At 33.9% G+C, this 20,996-nt stretch overlaps 1 protein-coding gene across 1 annotated transcript; it reads left to right on the top strand.

Annotated features, from left to right (window-relative positions):
- The first annotated feature begins 9,566 nt into the window (after positions 1–9,566).
- On the top strand, positions 9,567–20,595 carry LOC104866077 (disintegrin and metalloproteinase domain-containing protein 29). Its single transcript, XM_010629893.1, has 3 exons — positions 9,567–9,644; positions 18,073–20,290; positions 20,439–20,595. Exons 2-3 carry the CDS (start codon positions 18,219–18,221, stop codon positions 20,593–20,595), a joined length of 2,229 nt encoding a protein of 742 aa, XP_010628195.1. The 5' UTR covers positions 9,567–9,644; positions 18,073–18,218.
- Positions 20,596–20,996: the final 401 nt, after the last annotated feature.

Below are 20,996 nucleotides of genomic sequence, written 5' to 3'. Positions count from 1 at the left end.
ACTCTTTTGGGGATTATTTTAAATGCTCAAGTCCTTCATCAAAGGCAGCGCACACTCTTCAATTCACTCTAACACTTTCCAGCCTGGCATATATAAAAGACCCACAGGAATTCTCTCCTGAGCCACTACAAATACATTTTTTGCTTCCATCTGTATTTCTTTCTGATTATATTCTGCAGCAGAAAAAACACTAATTTGCTCTGCTTCATTATCCTAAGTAAGAAAAATCTGCATTTATGAACAAAATGATTAATTCTACGTTATGACACATAGTTCGTATGATCAATATCTAATATTTCTGAGTTCCCAGAGTATCTGGAATGTCACATGATCTGATCTGAGTGAGTGATCTTACCTAGAAACTCAAGGTCAAGTCAGTGTACTTTTTAAAAAATATATACGGTTTTGGAAATAGTTTTTTAAAAAAACCTTTGGTAATAACTATACCATCTCCATTCCTCTTTTGAAAAAAATTTCAACTTCCAGGTATATAAAATTTTAAATATTTAAGTAAATATAAATGAGTATTAAATGCATAAAAATGTAGAATTCTGTTTGACATATTAGAATCACAGCTGCTTACAAAATTAGTTATAAAACATCAAACTGTTATATATACATGTATATATGTGTGTGTATCAATTTCAGACAATTTTTTTAAAAGTAAATTTAAAATTATCTTACATAATATTTACTGGGTGTGACAAATATGTAAACATAGTAGTTTGAGTCTCATTAAGGAATATATATTTATATATTCTTCCATTATATATAATTTCTACATTCTTTTTTAAAGCACTTAATTTCCTTGCTGATTGTATTTGCATATGTAATGGGAAGAGATCAGAAGTATCTAAAGGTGAAAGAACTGAGAGTGAAATTTAATAAATTCTCTAATGGGCACAAACCAGTGAAAACAGCATTTTCAAACTAAATGAGATGTTTGATACTTTTTGTGTAATAGGAGCTGCAAAATGAAATACTTTATTGTATTTCCTATTTCAGTGATAACAAATTACAATACATTAAGTGGCTTAAAAATATGTTGCATATATTGTTTCATTGGTATCTGTCTTTATAAAGTTTTATGATTTCTGATTTTTCTTGCTTGTCCAGTGCATTGGTTCATTGAGTCACCCTTGTTGTCAAGTGGGACTTGATGTTTTTCTTGTATCCATCATTTTTCACCCTTCACTTGGATACTTGGGGCCATTATGGAAGCCCTTTGTTTTTTAGAGTCTCTCTGTGGATTCATTATTGCCTTCCTTCTTGACAATTTCCTCCACCAAATACCTTCTGACATTCATGCAAATTTTTTTCAGCTTTTGTGGCTATTTTAGCAGTTGTACTGGTTCTTAATTCTTTTCTTTTAGTATCAGCTGCATTAATTATACTGCATATTTCTTTCCTTTAGTATCAGCTGCATTAATTAGTTTGACTATTCCTTATGAACCTGGATGAGATTGTCAGGGCTATGTTGTAAGAAATTGATCTGATGTTTTATTAGATCCTCATATCATTGTCTAGAAAAAGGAGCACAGAGGCATTAACTAGCTTCAAATTCCAATGGGAAATTGTGGGTGGCCCACCAGTCTGAGTTTTTGAAAAGGCCCACTATTGTAAGTAAAAAGATCCAGGAACCAAACAGAAACCCAATGTACCAGGAGGCATGACACAATAACTAGAAGCCCCCAAATTCCTTTGGTTTTGATAGTATAACGCTGTTGAGGTATCTTAAATGATTTCCTCTGCAGCGTGAGTATTAGAATAAGTTAAGGGGTGGAGGAGGTTCCCAAAAGTGTCACCATAAATATATGCTACATAGTAAAACCTTAATCCCAAGGTCATTTTCTCAGAGCAAAACCTCATTATGCTCTTTCACTGCTTAGAAATCATACTAGGAAAACCTAATGTAAATTGCAGTATTGAAGACCTGAATAACACAAACATCTTTAAAACAAGACTGCAAACCACTCCCCCAATTATTATAATGACTTCTGAAGGCAAGGCTGCTCCAGCTCCACTTCTCAAAGCAGTCTTTGTATTTTCTGAGTTACTTTATATACTCTTCAACCAGGTTTTCTTGTCTCACCTTCTGCCAATTTATCTACCATTCATTTATTTAAAGTTAAAGCCTCACCTTTATAAATAACTTTCCAATATATCCACTTTAGAAATATGTCTCCAGGAAGAATTGACTGAATATTTCTTTCTTATTTTTTTCTTATTATTTCTCATTTTTTCAGTACAAAAGAAGAGATTGCCCACAAGACCCAAAGCAGTTCCATCAGTTACTAGGAATACACTCATACTTTGATGAAGAACAAGGTCATATCCTAGTCAAGATGTATTTAGTGAGATATCTTTCTTGAATGGTAAAATTCATATGTTTTCCATCATTTCACTTTCTGTAATAATTCAGTGATCATAATTAAAATGTTTAAAGTAACATCACTATATACTTCTTTAATTTATCCATTTATTCTACTAACATTGAAAAAATACTGGTGCACATGTATCTAGCATTATAGTACATGTTCTATTTGTCAGACCTATTTTATTTTATACATCCTCTCTTTTCTTTTTTTAGAATACTGCATTGTTTTTATTAATCCATTTCCCCATTGTAGGAGGCTAAAATGTAGTCCTTTCCCATAACATGTCTATATTTAAAACCATAGAAGCTGTGAATATTACATTATATGGAAATGGATCTCTGCAGTTTTAGTTAAGGATCTGACATAAAATGATTATACTAAATTTCTCAATTTAAGCCCTGAGTATCACCTCAAGAGAACTTATGAAGAAAGAATATAAGGTGATTAGACATGTGTAGCCAAGAAAAAACACTACAAAGATAGAGCAGAGACTGACGCTCCCACAAGGCAAGGAATGTCTTGTGCTTTACAGAAACTGCACAAGACAAAGAGCAGAAAGACCTTCCGTGGAGCTTCTGGAGAGAGCACAGCCCAAGAAACACCTGCATTTCAGGCTCTGGGCCTTCAGAACTTTGAGAGAACAAACTTTTAATGCATTAACGCATCACATCTAGGATAATTTGTTGCAACAGACATAGGAACTGATATATGTACTAGTAGGTTTTTCATTATATATCTCTTCATTACCCTTTAGCATTTATTCTAGAAATTATACCTATTCTTAAGTTTTGTGTTCATGAATGAAAAATAATTGATATGGCCAAAATGTCTATATTATTTGAAGTGATCTATAGATTCAACACAATCCTATGAAAACACCAGTAATCTTTTTCACAAAAATACAAGAAAAGAGGTGTAAAATTTGTATGAAACCAAATGTACCTACAGTTTGGGTCTGGAATGTCTCCCAGAGGAGTGTAGACCCAGCTCAGTACCAGTGGGGAGAAGTAGAAACTTGAGAGGTGGAGCCTAGTGGACGGTGTGAGGTCATTGATAGTGTTCGACGACTATGAGGTCGTTTCTTTTCCTCTTTCTGTTTTCAACTCAGCAGTCATGCAGTCAGGATTTCGCTCCATTGGATGCTCCCTGCTTGATATATTAACTTACCACAGGAGTGAAAGCAACACAACCAGCTGAAAATGGATGAAAATTCTAAATTACAGGCCAAAATAAATCTTTTCCTTTTATAGGTTCACTATTTCAAGGTGTTGTTATAGTGATGGAAAACTAATTATCAGTTAAAGACTCCAAATTACCAAAGCAATTGTGAGTAGAAAAGAATAAATTGGAAACATCACAATACATGAGTTCATACCTCAAAACAATCACATATAACAGAGCATAATATTGCCAAGAAACAAACACATAAATCAGAGAAACAAATTGAAGAACTCATAAATAAACCTACGCATTTACAATCAAGAGATTTTTTAACAAAGGTATAAAGAATATAGATCAGGGAGAGATGGTCTGTAAAATAAATCATATTAGAGAAAATTGATATATTACATACAGAAGAATGAAACAAGATCAGATCTCTAATCATACGTAAATATCAACTAAAATGGATTACACTCAAATGTAAGTTTAAAACTATGACACGATTAGAAAAAAAATATAAAGAAAAAACTTACGCCATTGGCCCAGGCAAGGATTATTGGTATAAGATCTCAAAAGCACAGGTAAACAAAAAATACACATATAGAGTTACATCAGGCTTAACAGTTTTTACTCAGAAAAAGAGATTATCAACAGAGTGAAGACTCTTACCATGTGTGTGTTAGTTACTTTTTTCATGCTACTGAGACAAAATACCCGACACCCTAAGTTAAAAGGGCAGGGGTGTATTTGGCTTACAGTTTGGAGAGGTATCAGTCCATAATCAGCTGGCTCTGAGGTGGGGAGGGCAAACAAGCACCCAGGGGAGAAACAACACTGCATGTGCAAGGCAGCAATGGTAACGGGAGAGTTTAACAGCATCTTCCTCTCCCTTTTATGTTATTCAGACTACAGGGATTAGGGCAGTGCCAAACCAATTACTCACATGCAGTGGTTTAGTAATCACACGCCCTTAATCACATCAGCACACATTCCAGACTGCAAAAAAGACGGCACAAGGCTTTTTTTTGGGGGGGGACGACAACTAGACACGAACCATAACACCACGGGAAAAAGATATCTCCAAACTATGCATCTGATATGGAGTTAATAGTCAGAATATAAAGGAACTGGATTCAACAGCAAAAACATAAACTGATTGAAAAAAAAGATAAAAGAACTGAACGGACACCTCTCAAAAGACGAAATAAAATGGGTCGACAGGTATAAGAAAAAAACTCATCACTAATCATCAAGGAAATATAAATCAAAATCACAAGGAAACATCACTTCTCAGAATGGCTGCAATGAAAAAGACAAAAGGTAGCAAATGCTGTCAAGGAAGCTGAGAAAGGGAAACATACTGTTGCTGGACAGGTAAATTAGTACGTCACTGTATGCAGGATTCTACAAAATTAAAATTGCAACTGCCGTATGATCCAACACCCTCAGACTTGATATAGAACCACAGAAAACAAAATCAATCAGAGAAATAGATCATTTGCAAAATTAAAAGGGCACCTAATTAATAATGTGAAATAGGAAGTAAAGGGCTAAAGGTTAGGGAAAGTGGGAAGGGTGGGGGGAAGGTAATAAGGGAGAGGAAAAGTATGAGAAAATAAAAAATGGAAATAAAGTGTTTGTAAATAGGGAGGGGAGGAGGTGGTGAAGGGAGGGGAGGGTCAAGGGGAAAAAATGAGAATCAAGACCTGTCATGTAAAGGTACAGGATCCCAATAATGAATGTAACTGTACTGTGTACCTAGATTGTACCAATAAACTCAATAAAAAGAAAAAAAAGGGAACCAAGAAATGGAAGATGGGAGGAAGCACAGGAGGAGAAGGGGATGGAAAAATATCGAGATGTGCGCATACACCACCTCCCCACAATGAATGTAATCGTTAGAGACCGCAAGCGTGTATGAACAAAATTGTAAAAGAGACAGATCTGCACTCCTATGCTCATTGCAGCATTATTCTCAATAGCCAAGATATGGAATCACACTATAGGAGGATGAAACAGGAGGATCACAACTTCCAGTCCAGCATGGGTGACTTAATGAGTTAGCAAGACCCTATCTCAAATTGAAAAGATAATTTAATTTAGAAAGGGTTGGAGAGGTTGCTCAGTATTAAAACTCCAGGTTCAGCCTGATTGCCTAGCAACCTGTGAATGTATTAAAACTGTGGTCTAAGGACACAAAGAAATATTGTTCAACCATAAGGAAAACAAATTCCAGTCATTTGCAACAACATGGGTGATTCTGAAAGACATGGTAAATGAAATAAGGCAGGAAACAAACACAAATACTTTATATTCTCATTCATATGTGAACTTTAAAAACTCTGACATCATAAAAGTAGAATAGAAGAATTGTTACACTAGCTAGGGAAGACAAAGGGAAGGGGCCACTTGGGGAGAGGATACTAATGAGTAAAGTTACACAGAGTGTTCTGGTTTCTGGTTAAAAATAAGTTCTGGTGTTTATGACACAGTTGGCAAACTACAATCAACAATAATGGATGGCTTTTCAAAATAGCATTTTCAATGTTATTACTGTAAAAATATGATAAATACTTGAGTAAACAAATATGCTAATTGCTGGATTCTTCCATTATACTATGTATGCACTTACTCCAGCCCCACACAGTGAAACGTCAGAGACAAGAGCTAAAATATCAAATGGTTTCTCTAATATGAGAAACTCAAACTACATACATTTAAATGAGCATAGTGGAAGATAGATTAATAGCAAGGTGGGGAGATGTTCAGATGGTTCCCAAGTCAACTATTCTATTTTTTAAAAAGATATTTTAATATATGTGCTAATTTGTTTAATTTATGCTACAAGTTTCTCCCAAATAATTGAACAGAAAGTTTTGCGCTAATACCTGTTTCTTCTTTTATTGTCGATGTCTTGCACTCTACATAACTACTTTGAAGATAATGACACAGAGTACATTAGTTATTGTCACCCTCTTATTTTGTTATAAAATTTTGTTTTATTTTTCTTAAGGGAAGAAAATAAATTAGTGAAAAAAATGCAAAACAAAGAGAAAATCTCAAGATAACCAGAGATAGAAGAGGGAATAATTTATAATAGCATTATGCATTACATTCTTTGGTAAAAGTACAACAAAATATGTGCACAATCTGAATGCTAAAAACAAAATAAATTTAATCTAAATAAATGGAGAGATACATAAGACTTATTCCACTTTGAAACAATTAATATTTGACGTGTCAGTTTTAAACAAATTATTATGTAGCCAGGGATTTAACTCAGCTGTTCGGTGGCCTGCCTTGCAAGCGCAAGGGCCCGAGTTCAATCACTGGTACCAAAAACAAAAACAAACAAACAAACAAAACCAAAAAAATTGTTATGTAGATTCAAACTAATCCAATAAAATTATCAATCAATTTAAAAAAAAACTTGAAAATTTGATTCTCAAATTTGTGTGGAAAGACAAAGTAAATAGACCAGCCAAACCACTTTGAGAAAGAAAAAATACAGAAGGGAAGTAAAAACTATTAGATTGCATACACTATTCAAATCTGTGGTATAAACAAAAAGACAGGTACATAAGTCAGTGAAACAAAATAAAGAACTTAGAAACAGATTCACAAGCTCAGCTGACTATTGATAAATATTCAAAACAATTTAATAGAAAAGGAAAATTATTCTTAAGAACTAGCACTGGAACAGTTGGGCTGCATATAAATAATTAAGGAACAAACAAACCTTGGCAGATACTTCATACATAATAAAAATTAACTTGAAATGGATTATAGAACAAACTGAAAAACATAAAATTATAACATTTCTAGAAGGAGAAAAACATGACTTTGAATATGATGATGAATATTTAGATAAAATAGTAAAACCATATGACACAAAACATGCATTTGACAAACTGGATTTATAAATTTTATGACATTTTGGTTTTCAAAAGATACTCAAAAAGAAAACCAGCACCACAATCCAGTAGAAAATAGGTGAAAATTATTTTTCAGATAACAAATTTTTATCCAGAAATACATAGAACAGTTAACAATCATAAGGAAACAAACTACCTAACTATAAGATTGGTAGAGATGTACTCAAACATTTCAGGAAAGAAAACGTTAGATGACAATTGAAAGCATATTGATCTGGTGTGAATAATCTGCAATAATACATAAGATCCTAATAAGATTACTGACATTTCAAAATGGGAAGAAAGGAGCTAAAGGTGTAGGGAAGGTGGGATGGGTAGGGGAAGAGTAAAAAGGGAAAAGAAAAAAATGTGAGAGAATGAAAAGATGGAAATAAAGTGTTTGTAGATGGGGACGGGAGGAGGGGGTGAAGGGAGGGCAGGGGTAAGGGGAAAAAATGAGAATCAAGACTTGTCATGTGGAGGTACAAGATCCCAACAATGAATGCAACTGTACTGTATCCCTAAAATGTACCAATAAACTCAATTAAAGCTGAAAAAAAAAGCATATTGTGATAGCTCTGCATACCTGTCTGACAGGCAAAAACAAAAACAAAACAAAAATTGAAAATACCAAAATCTAGTAAGGATATATGAAACAGGAACTCTTTCATCATTGATGAAAATGCAAAAATGGTACCTCCTCTTTGGAAAACTGATAATTTCTTATAAAATTAAGCACATACATATCATGAAAAACAATAATACCCTATTTATTTTCAACTCATGTGAAAATATAAAATCTTACACAAAAGCGGCATATAAATGTTTATAGAAACCTTCAAACTAGAAACTGAAAATGAGTTTAACTGTGTTAGTAAGGTGTAGCAAATCACTGAAGAGTGTTGAAAATGTTTTCCATACATAACTGTGGAAAGTAGTATTTTAATTGGATAATATAAAATTAAAACAGGAATATCTCTATATAAAATCTGTATTATAGTTGTTAATTCTAATCTCAAAGGAGTCTATTGACAAATTCTGAGACTACTTTGCAATCACTAGAATTATACAATTAAGTAAATAAAAGGTAGATTATTTATAACCTGCAATGTATTTGAGGGAACATCATTTTTACTATCAGAAAAATGTTACAGAGTAAGCACGTGAGAGAGCCTTTAGTGAATCTTTGAGAGATTAGAGCTGTGATAGAGTACATGTATGTTTAACATACATATATGTAGATGGATAGAGAAATATAGACATGTGACTCCATGTGCATATACCTTTCTATGTTTATTGGAAGAATAAACAGTGATAACTTTGTAGCAATTAGCATCATTGCTTTTTTATATTTAGATTCTAGACAATATTCTCCAACAGAAGGAACTAAGGCTTTCCTAGAAATGACTAATTCTTGTGCTGGTGCAGGGAAAACAAATAATTCCAGGGCATCTTGTAGTGCTACAGAGTAAGAAAATGCTCTTTAATTAAAAAAAATAGATAAGGCCTGTAAAAATGTTTCAAGAATTAGCATGAAATGAGAAAGAACTCCTAAGAGTAGCTCTAGACCAATTTATATAACAAAATAAATAATAGTACTGAATTATAATCCAAGTTATAAAATCAATACCTTTGTATCTTTAGGCTGTAAAGAACGGGGTAAGAGTACAAGCAAAAGGTATACCCCCAAAAGGCACAGCCCCAGTGATCCACCCTCTCCAAATGGGTCCTAGGCTCCCAACAGCACAGCACATTCATTCATGAATCAGTACAATGATCCACGGCTGAACCAGACATGGTGATGCACTGTTTTAGCTATGAAATAAAAGCCAAAACAAGATAATTAATGGAGTCATGTCCAATGTCCTTTTTGTATAGGGCAAAATTTCTCTAAATATTAAATAAAAACTGTACAAAGTTTTACTGTGTGGGCCCCATGGTATCTGTGTATATCCTCACTTTTACTTAATTTTTCCCTGAAATGTAACAAACGTCATGTTCCAGGAGCCTCTGATAACCCTGCAGTAGTGTGGTTGTCCCACCTGTAACTGTTGCCCTCAGACCCCTAACTGAGAAACAGTCTGTCCTCCTTTATGACATCACACAAGCAAATGTGGTGGTACAGGGATTTACTGTAAAATACTCTCCTGATGGTCTGGACATTCCTGAGGATACCTTTCATCAAAAGCAGGTCATATCTAATTTAACAATACTTACCATACTCAACACAAATTGAAGGTCAAAATGTAGCCATCTTTGTGGGCATACATACTATTGATTTTTCAATATCATTTGTGTTAGTGTTACTCTTTGCAGACTAGGTCCTGCAAAATACTTCCTACATTTACACTGTACACTCTAATATCAGAGCAGCAGTAAAATCAACGTAAGAAAATCTAACTATTCTTTGTAATATTTTTATCTTCTATGCTCTAAGTCAATATGCTTTAAGAATCCAAAAGGCAAAAAATACATATAATGGACCAGAATTTCAGGGATATAAATCTAATAGTGATTTCCTAGTTCTTTGTACTACCAAATTCAAATATTCTTTTATCTTTGGTGGGTAAATAAACTGCATATTTTGTAGCTATACATCTCTTTTTTTTAGCATCTTTGTAATTCAAAAGTTAATTTGATTTATCCTGAGAAAATTAAAATTACACACTAGTTATTATGATCATAGGATTTAATATCACACCTGATTTCTAAAAGTTCTTGACTGGTATTTCAAAGACCATAAACTTCCATATACCCTACTATTTAATATAGAACATGCTTTATTGTACTTGTACTTTTGCTGTGCTTTAGGACTGAATTACTTTATCTACTTATTTTATTTTTGTTTGGCTATAAGCTTTCTGAAAAGAGGTTGAAATTTTATCGTATTGTTTTATTTCCATCACAAGTCATCTCACAGAGGTAAACTTCTTACTTTTGCAAGAATAAAACCACACAGAATTTTCCCTGGTTAATAACCAAAGAGATCTTAAAAGCAATTCCTTGGATATCACTGGTTATAGCAGACAATGTGCTCCTAAATATATTAATTTTCTATCGCTGCACAATAAATGAGCCCAATCTTGTGTTTAAAACAATATGCATTCATTATATTATATTCGGTCTCCCAGGTGAAAGCAGGATGGCACTCGGCAGTTCTTTTCTGGAGCTTGAAATCTGACAGCAAGTGCATCAAATTTGTGAATAGAATTTAGCTTGTTGTAGCTGTAGCATTGTGGTCTTCAACGTCCTCTTTGTACAGGAAGTTTTTCCCATGACTTTTTGTTTCCCTTTGAAATATTACTTCCTATGGAAATATTGTGTTTATGGCTTTTACCTGTTTAAGTCCATCCCATCCAAAATAATGTCCCTTAGATCATTTAAAGTCAACTAGTTAGGTACCCCACGTTATCTAAAAAATTACACCTTTGTCATGTAAGATAATCACTGGAGTGATACTTATCATATTTATATATTCTGACTACATATGAGGAAAAAGATTGTTTAAAGGTAGGTACAGGTATGTTAAGGAATTTTGATGGCTCTTTTAGCATTCTGTTTATTTACCACATCAATTCCAGAAATTGACACAATAGTGTAACAATTAACCAAGCCTTTGTTTCCCAAATCTTTCTCTTGGGAACTTAAAAATGTCGGCATTTTGTGCTTTAAAAATTAGCTCTTCAACAAATTTACATTATGGGCTACCCACTCATAAATCTTGTTGACTATCACACATAATACATTTGAACAAGTCAAATGTGTATTCTGACTCACCTTTATGGAATCATCACAAGCTAATATCATGTAAATACTTTTCTTTTGATCCACTTTCAAAATTCTACTCATCTAAAGCCAACAACAGCAGTTACCACCTTGGTGGAGGTTCCTATAAACATGATTTTATGGTCTTCCCTAAAATTAATGATATCTTACTTTGCCAATCCCTGCTGCCCACTGAAAATATGTAACATTTCTGAGCGAAGGAGACTTACTTTTTGAAATTTTACTACTTTATACTTCCTATATTTCATTTCATCATTGTAAAACATTAAATCATTTTACTTTATTTCCATTAGGAGAAGGAAGTTCATGGCTGTATCAAGCCTCTTAAATATACAATAGATTTATTAAAATATCCTAATTTATTCAAACATAACTAGAAATCCAGATTTAATCTTCTTTGTTTGTAGAATATTTCCAAGAATGAAACCTGGAAGTATCAGGAGGACATAATGTAACAGATTTTAACCGATCACTTGTATATGATCTCGCTGCAGAGGCAAAAATTATTCTAAAAAGACAAAATTCTTGTGTGTACCTTTGTATGTAGTTAATACTTAAATGATCTAAGCTATAGCTCTAGAGTTTAGAGATTTCAGGGAAATTTTCACTCAGAAATAATCAATTTATTCAGAGTCCCAAATATACAACAAAAAGAGAAATAAATGGGTACATTGAGCAGCCAAATACTATAGCAATGAGATTGAAGATTAGACCCCTTTGGATTAATTTCACTGATTTCAAACTATTAAATTTGTTTATTATATTTTAATAAGTGCAGATTTAGTTTGATAAAAGGGAAAATAGGTATCAGAATTTTTTTTCAGTTTTTTAAATATAAAGACATTCAGATCATGTATGAAAATCAAGTAAAGGACTAACATATGAGTATTAATAGCATCACACTTAGGTTTTGTTGGGGACACTTAGAGAGTTCACAATTAGGGCCTCGGGTTTAGAAAACCAAAATGTCTTTTAACAGTATTGATGGCAACAGCTAGATGCAATTAAGAGTAGCTTAAATCCTAAAAATGCCATGGTAATAAATGACTTGTCATGGAGAGGTACAAGATCCCAGCAATGAATGTAACTGTACTGTATCCCTAAAATGTACCAACAAACTCAATTAAAGCTGAAAAAAAAAATGCCATGGCAGACTCTATCTCTGTCTCCAACACTTAAAAACCTTACAAATTATTACATACTAGATTTCAACAAGAAAATCAAAAAAATCAAATCAAAGAGAAAAAGCTTAGCAAATCCATAGTAGAAAACACTGTGTGTATGTAACTGTACTGTATCCCTAAAATGTACCAACAAACTCAATTAAAGCTGAAAAAAAAAATGCCATGGCAGACTCTATCTCTGTCTCCAACACTTAAAAACCTTACAAATTATTACATACTAGATTTCAACAAGAAAATCAAAAAAATCAAATCAAAGAGAAAAAGCTTAGCAAATCCATAGTAGAAAACACTGTGTGTTTGGAGGAACAAGAATAAAATTACAGTGGATATGTTATCAGAAACATGACAGAGAGAAGACAGTGGAACTACTGAAAATGTTAGGAGGAAAACATATACCAATTTAGAATGCTAAATCCCTTGAAATTATCCCTCAAATAGGAAATAAAACAAAAGCTTTCTTGCTATTTCTACTTCTCAGCTTAAGATTTCATCATCAACAAATATGTTCCAGAAGAAAACTTGAAATTTATTTGGAGAGAATAAAAATTATATAATCAGAAACTTGGATCTACAAAAACAAGAAAGATGTTTCTTGTGTTTCTGTAAAAATTAGCTGTTTAATAGGTATTGGATGCCTGTTAGCACATGGATAAGCCAAATAAATGAATGACAGTAATGTCTGAGTTACAGGAAGGACAAACTGGGAATACTACTTCAAAGTACTTGTACTGCATCTGAAATGGTCTTAGCATTATTTGCACGTGAAAATAGCTTAGTTATAAATATGTAGTACAATGATACGACAAAATTTCAAAAAATTATCCAAGTATTATAAGCAATGTCTTGAGAGGGAGAAGAACAGTCATATGAAATGCTTAATTAGAGAAGGCAAAAGAAGGAATCCAAAATTAAAACTTGGTAATGACTAGAAAATAGGGATAAATATGAAAGATATTGATCCAATTATAACAATAATAACCAATTTAAACACTCAAAAGATTGTTAGTGTGGACAAAGCAGAATTCAGAAAGAGGAATTTTCTCAAGGATAAAGGAAGACATTTTATAATGAGAAAAAATCAATTATCTTAGAAAATATAATAGTCTTTCATATGCATGTACCACAATAGTGTCAACATAGCAAAGTAAAAAACTGGGAGAAATCCACAAGGAAAGACACAATCACTATTATATTTAGAAAATTTAATTTTTTCAAGTGATAGATTCAGCAGACAAAATTTCAGTAAAGTCCATAAGGAGTAGACTTGAATAGTATTAGTAATCAACTGGATTTAACTTAAATTTTTAGAGCATTCCATCCAACAGACACTGAATACACATTTTCCTCAAGCTCACATAAGATGTTCATTAAGCTAGACCACATTTAGTGTCATAAACACAGCCTAATAAACTAAAAGGATCAGAAATATACATAGAAAGTGTGTGTTTATACCATTAAAGAATTAGACAAGAAACCAAATAATAGAAAAATAGCTGCAAAATTACTTGACATTAGGAAATTTAACACATTTTCCAATAGCTTAAAAACCTAGGATTGAACACAACAAATTACGTAGATGATTTGTGTGTGGAAAACTACCAAACATATATGAAATAAATCATTTAATGTTAAAATCAAAAGACAGTCTACATCTATTGATTGGAAACTAAATACTGTTAAAATGTTAATTCCCTGAAATTGACCCATAGAATCAACACAATCACAATAAAAAAATTTAGCAAGCTATTTTGCAGATATGATAAAAAGTTTCTAAGTCTTTAAGGGAAGTTCAAAGACCTATACTAGTCTAGATAATTTTGAAGAGCAACAGTTTTGGTGGGTTCATAATACCTCTTTACAGATGTCATTACAAAATTATACTAAACAAGATAGAATGGCATTGGAACAGAATAGATAGCACTAAAGAGGACAATATAAAGAATTGAAATGGATGTACACAATCTACCAATCTTTGCAAACGAAGCACGTCTAATTCAATGGCAAATGAATCAATTTTTAAACAACTACTTCTGGAAATATTGGAAATCCAAAGTCCCAAAATGTAACTTCCAGAAAAGTTAACTTCAAAATGTAATATACTGAAATATAAAACCTGTAGCCACAAAACTTGCAGAAAAACATACAGGAGAATGTTTAGGTGATTTATTAGGGAGCTCTTAGATACAGTAGAAAAAGCACAATCCATGAAAGGAGAAAAAGGAATACACTGGCCTTTATTAAATTTTTAAAAAATGCTCTTTAAAATATAACATTATTAGAATTAAAACGGTAGTTATAGGCTGGGAAAAATATACAAAAGATGTAAATGATAAAGAACTTGATTCAAAGTATGGAAATCACCTTTAAACTCCCACAATAAGAATACAAATACTTTAGTTTAAAGATAGACAGGACTGGATATTTCATGAACAAAGATACAAAGTTGACAACCATAAGAAAATATTTGCAACATAATTTCTCATTTACAAATTGCAGATTGAAGCAAGTGAGATATTACTATGAATTTGTTAAGAATAACAAATTAAAAAGGAAAAAAATTACAATGTCAATTTTTGGTAAGGATGTAGAGTAATGAAACTCTTAATCATTGTGGGCGGAAGCACAATAGTGCAGATATTTTGCAAGTTCTTAGGTAGGGTTTAGGGACATACACCTGTAATTCCCACTTTCAAAAGGCTGAAGCAACATGATCCTTGCAAGTTCAAGGCCAGCTCCGGCTGGGTCATGGTAGCACTAGAGCTGATGTACTATTGGAAGTGGACTCTGGTTGGAAGATGCTGGTCATTAGTGCTGTGACTTGGAAGGGTTTACCTTCTTTCCCAGCTCCTCCTTCTGCTCTCTGCTCCCTGGCCACCACGATGTGAGCAGCTTTCCACCACAAAGAAGTTGGCTTCTTAATGCTGACATTTTTAGCAATAATAACTCTCAGCCCCCAATTTTTCAGGTGCTTCCTTTCTGGAAAAATTTAAAATCTGCAAATAGATATTTTGCTCCTGGTTTTAAACATAGATCTGACTAACACTGCCAACAGTACCATACCATAGCCTGAATGTTGGGCTGTTTTGAAATTTCTTCTACCAGATTATTCTGTTGTCCTAAATTTCAGTATCCCACGAAGTTTCATGACTTTTGTACATTGTAGGCAGATTTTTCTGCCAGAAGGTAATACAGAAGACCACTAGCCCAACTTCCCATGAACTCCTTATTCTCAAGTGTAACACCCTGAGCCTGGCTTTTACCATCGACTTTTTGATGAGTATTCTGTTCTTTTGAGTTTTCACCAGAATCTCCCATCAAGCTTGATTTATAGCATTCTAGGGTTTCGCATCCTAGGCTGGCATTGAGAAACCTTTCAAAACTCCTTGCACAAACCAGTTCCAAAGGCTTCTGAACTACATGGTCAGGCAGTCATAACAATGATCCCACACCTAGTAATTCAGTTCCTTCTCACTGAGACACAATATCCAACACTCACAAATTAAAGGAGGTGCTTTTCTTTTAAATTAAAAGAGGTGCTTACTCACCTCTTTTTTTGAGGTTTGAGACCATATTCAGCTGGCTCTGAGGCACGTTGGAAAGGCCTGCTGTGAAGAACAGGTGCTCATGTCATGGTGGCCAGCAATCAGACCATCATGCTTGACAGGAAGCAGAGCATGAAGGCCAGATCCAGGGAGGGAAATGCACCCTTCCTGGTCATACCCTCCTCCAGGGTGTGACCTAACAGCACACTGAGTTGCTGAGTTAACTGGTGGATTAAACCACTCATGAGCATAATGATCAAATGATCTAATAACCTTGCAAAAGCCCCACCTCAGAGTAAATGAGAGTTTTATGGGAATTCTTGGTTAAAACCATGATAGTAATTTTATTTGCATTTTTATGTAAATCTAAACTGTTCTAAATGCAAAGTTTATTTAAACAAACTACTAAAATATATATAGTTATGCCACCATGGCTTAGAAATATAGATTTAATTAAATGGCTCTTCTGTTAAAGAAAAGAGGAAACACAATGAGATTAGAAGGAGAGATTTTAAATTTTGCAGTTTTCTCTTTAGAACTGTCTAATTTAAATGTTCTCTAACAGATTTGTTTTACATGATTAAATCTGAAAGAGATTTTAATGAATTTTTATACCTCTTATTCTTATGTCAAAAGAAAGGTTCTAGGAAAAGTATCTATTGCAAATAAGATAGGAAATGGCTACCCAGATTGTTCTATAAAGGTTTGTGCTTCTGAAAAACAGAGGTGTTAACTAGAAATATTAAAAAAGTTAGAAAATTGATGACAACCACCAATTTGGAAGGCTTAGGAAATAAGTATAAATTCATAGTGGTTACTTTTTGTTTTTCTAGTTTGTTGAAAAATAAATAGAAATGGAATACAAGGTACAGATGTTTCTAAGGACACAGGATTACACAATAGAAACATTTATTCAAATAAGCATGTTTTAATAAAAATCAACTTTCCTCAACATCTTTTTCTTTAAAAAAATATTTTCTGTTCAGTGCAAAGTAAGCATTCAAAAGTACTTCACAAATTTTGAAGTTTAGTGCAAATAAAAGAGTACTTTGTGAATCTACAAATAGTATAAACTTTGCTGTTTATAATATAAACGTTTGCTGCCTTAGACATAATAGTAGCAATTATTTATCAACTAATAAAATATGGTATACATTGTCCTACTTACTGTAATTAATGAGGTCATTTTATGTAACTGCCAGACCACTCTATATGTAGATATTACTGTTATTTCCATTTTATAAAAGAAAAAGGCAATCTATGAGAATTTTATCAGCATATATAGTGTGTCTTAAATGCTTGTATTTGAATCCAGCAGGTCTTTAATGCTTAACCTTTTTTCTAACACTGCCAGCTATTCATAAGTAAATAAGACTTCTTAACCTGAAGAAACCTTGCTTATCAGTAGAATTATCGAATGAATATTACTGAAGTTTCTTAAGCTCTGACTGTAAGATACATATTTATCCATTGAGATGTGATGAGGCAAAAGTATAAGAACAAATAAATTTAAAAGTAGTGAAGGAAAGATGTAATTCTATAACAGGGACGGATACTCCCCCATACTGAGCATACTGGGAAGATTGTGCTCATTATCAGCTTGTGCCACACGTCGCACTACAGGGAGGTATATATTAGACAATGTAAAAGAAATTTTAAAATAACAGAAAAATAAGATCCTAGTTAATATTATCAATAATTTGTTATCTGAGGTTGAAAAGTAAAGTTATCAATACTTATTCCACTTTAATGAGAATAAGCTGGAACTATCTGGAAAATCCAAGATGTATATTCAACTTACCCTTACAACAATTTTGATATAATTATTATGGAAATGTTTGTGGATATTTATAATTTAAGGGATAGTATAATTAATTTAATCTGCCTATCATTCATATCAGTAAGTATGAATTTATGGCCAATTTTCGTTTTGTGCACTCTCTGGCCCCCTCTTCCTTACAACAGTTAAGAGCAAATTAAAGGAAATTTCTTTGAGTTATCCCTTGATCAAAGCACAAACCATTTTTATCCTGAGCCTTTTTCTTTCTCCCCACTGTGTCCTTTCATCACTTCCATCCATATGCTGCCTTTTTTCTTTTACTTACAGGAATACAGCTGTGATGATCCGACTTTACCCAAAGACAGATCTTTAATGATTAGCACTACATATGCACTAGCTTACAAGAAGCAGCCACCCTATGGGTCCCAGACCGGATTTGTCTGAAATAATGTTTTTGTAGATGCAGCTTCATGATGACTGTGAATGAAGCCCTGTTATTCATGAGGATCTTATTCCTGCCACAGTGGTTCTGGGTGATTCTGTCTTTTCCTGCGTTCATGCAAGCTGAACGATACCAGTATCACAGCACTCCAGAGATGGTGACTCCATTGAAAGTACCTGGCACAGCTAGAGGGATGAAGCTACCAGGGTGGCTTTCCTACAGCCTGCGCTTTGGTGGCCAGAAACACATTATCCATATAAAGGCCAAGAAACGTTTGCTATTCAAACACCTCCCAGTGTACACCTACACAGACCAGGGCTCTCTGCTCGAAGACTACCCTTTTGTTCAGAACGACTGCTATTACCATGGTTATGTAGAAGGGGATCCAGAATCCTTAGTTGTTCTCAGTACTTGTTTTGGAGGCTTTCATGGAATGTTGCAGATAAATTACATCGCTTATGAAATCATGCCTGTAAATTTTTCTACTACATTTGAACATTTGGTATATAGGTTGGACAGAGAGGAGACACAACCCTCAACCAGAACATCTGATATTGTTCAAGATGAAATGGAATACCAAATGGAATTTGAAGATATTAATAATTCCACTCTCAAGCAAAGACCTTATGGGAGTTGGTGGGTCCATTATAAGACTGTTGAAACTGCAGTAGTGGTTGACAATTATATGTACCTTCATTATAAAAAAAATGAAACAAAGTTGATGGAGGATATATTTATTACAATGAATATGGCAGACTCCATTTATGATATTTTGGGAATTACGGTATTAATTTGTGGCTTGGAGTTCTGGACTAATCCAAACCCTGTGGTAGTAGATGATGTAAGAAAATCTATGGAGATATTTTGCAACTGGAAAGCTGATCATATACTTCCTCGGCTAAAACATGATACCATATATCTTCTTATTTACAGGGAATTAAGAGGACTCAGTGGCTTAGGCTCAGTTAAAGGAGCATGTAAACCACGACGTAATTGTTCACTTGTTACTTTGGTCAACAGAAGTTTGACGCTTCTTGCAATTGCCATAGCTCATCATTTAGGTCATAATTTGGGCATGCACCATGATGAATGGACATGTACATGTCCACAGCGTAAATGTCTGATGCATAATGATAACCCACCAATAGTTCAATTTAGCAACTGTAGTTATAATTCTTTTTGGGAGTTCACTACATGGCAGACACCATGTTTGCTGGAAAATCTATATGACAAGGATATATTTGATAGGAGATACTGTGGCAATGGTATTGTTGAAAAAGAAGAGGAGTGTGATTGTGGATATTTAAAAGCTTGTGCAAAAGACCCATGTTGTTTGCCAAACTGCACTCTGAGTTATGGGTCTACTTGTGCCTTTGGGTCTTGTTGTAAAGACTGCAGGTTTGCACCAGCAGGGGAAGTGTGTAGAAAAGAGGCCAATGTATGTGATCTTCCAGAGTGGTGCAATGGTACTTCCCATAATTGCCCAGATGATGTATATGTGGAAGATGGAATTCCCTGTAATGAAAATGCCTACTGCTACAAAAGAGAATGTCATGAACACAATAAAAGTTGCAGGGAGATTTTTGGACACAAGGCAAGAAGTGCAAATGAGATTTGCTACAAACAAGTGAATTCTCAGGGTACTCGTTTTGGCCACTGTGGTATCAGTGGTGCTAGTTATGTAAAATGTGATGTCTCAGATATCCTGTGTGGACGACTTCAATGTGACAACGTAGCAGAACTTCCACATTTGAATGATCATACCACGGTACACTGGACTCGCTTCAATGAGACAATCTGCTGGGGTACTGACTATCACCATGGGATGAACATTCCCGATATCGGTGATGTCAAAGACGGCACAAAATGTGATATAGAACATCTCTGCATCGATAGGCATTGTGTTCATATATCCAGACTAGATAGTAACTGTTCACCTGACTTCTGTAACACCAGGGGCATCTGCAATAATAAGCATCACTGTCACTGCAACTATCTGTGGGACCCTCCAAACTGCTTGTTAAAAGGATACGGAGGCAGTGTTGACAGTGGTCCACCTCCTAAGAGAAAGAGGAAGGAGAAGTTTTGTTATCTGTGTTTATTGCTCCTTATTATTTTGCTTATTTTATTATTCTGTCTTTTTTACCTTCTTAAGAAGAAGAAAACTAAGAAAGAAGAGGAAAAAACTCAGACTAAACCTGCAAAAGAAGAGAAAAGGTCACAGAGTCAACCTGGCTCTTTGTATTTGCAGAGTCAACCTGACTCGAGCGCCCAAAGTCGACCTGGCTCGCGTGCCCAGAGCCAACACGAGAAACCAAGCCATCAACACCAATTCCAAAAACTCCATTCCCAAAAAAGCCTTAATTAAAAATTCCTATTCTGATGTTATTTGTTCTTCATTATTTTAAATAATTTTTAAGATTTTTCCCCCTGAATTTGCTTCATTTTATTTCCTGGAAAATATATGGTACATAGGTGGTGTACCTGTTTTTAAATTATTGCTGTCAATTCTAAATCTTCTTTCCTTTTTGTATCTACTTTATGGGAAAATATGTCCACTGTACCTAGCCCTCTCTATAGGCTACTTTATAGTTAGTTTATAGGTTTTACAAAATGAGAATGAGAATAAACCTAGAGGTCTATGAGATCTGTTTTCTTCCTGTTTATGTCAATGTTTCCTAAAAAGCAGCTTTTGTGTTAACAGTGACACTTAGTTTTAATCCACCATATACCACTTTTTAAAAAATAATTCACTTCAGAACAACCTCGTTGTCAGCCTGAGAGACAGCAGCATAGCTGTCTGATGAGG

This window comes from Fukomys damarensis, unplaced genomic scaffold, assembly GCF_012274545.1.
Source record: "Fukomys damarensis isolate Sample0158 unplaced genomic scaffold, DMR_v1.0_HiC HiC_scaffold_18, whole genome shotgun sequence".
Classification (NCBI taxonomy): domain Eukaryota; kingdom Metazoa; phylum Chordata; class Mammalia; order Rodentia; family Bathyergidae; genus Fukomys; species Fukomys damarensis.
The sequence above is the reverse complement of the archived record's forward strand: the minus strand, read 5'-3'. Positions and strand labels throughout refer to the sequence as shown.

Excerpts from the sequence above, each read along its gene's own strand:
- LOC104866077 (XM_010629893.1), top strand. The coding sequence starts at position 18,219 with ATGACTGTGAATGAAGCCCTGTTATTCATGAGGATCTTATTCCTGCCA. Across the intron at positions 20,291-20,438 it reads TTTTGTTATCTGTGTTTATT|AGTCAACCTGACTCGAGCGC; the intron begins GCTCCTTATTAT and ends TTGTATTTGCAG.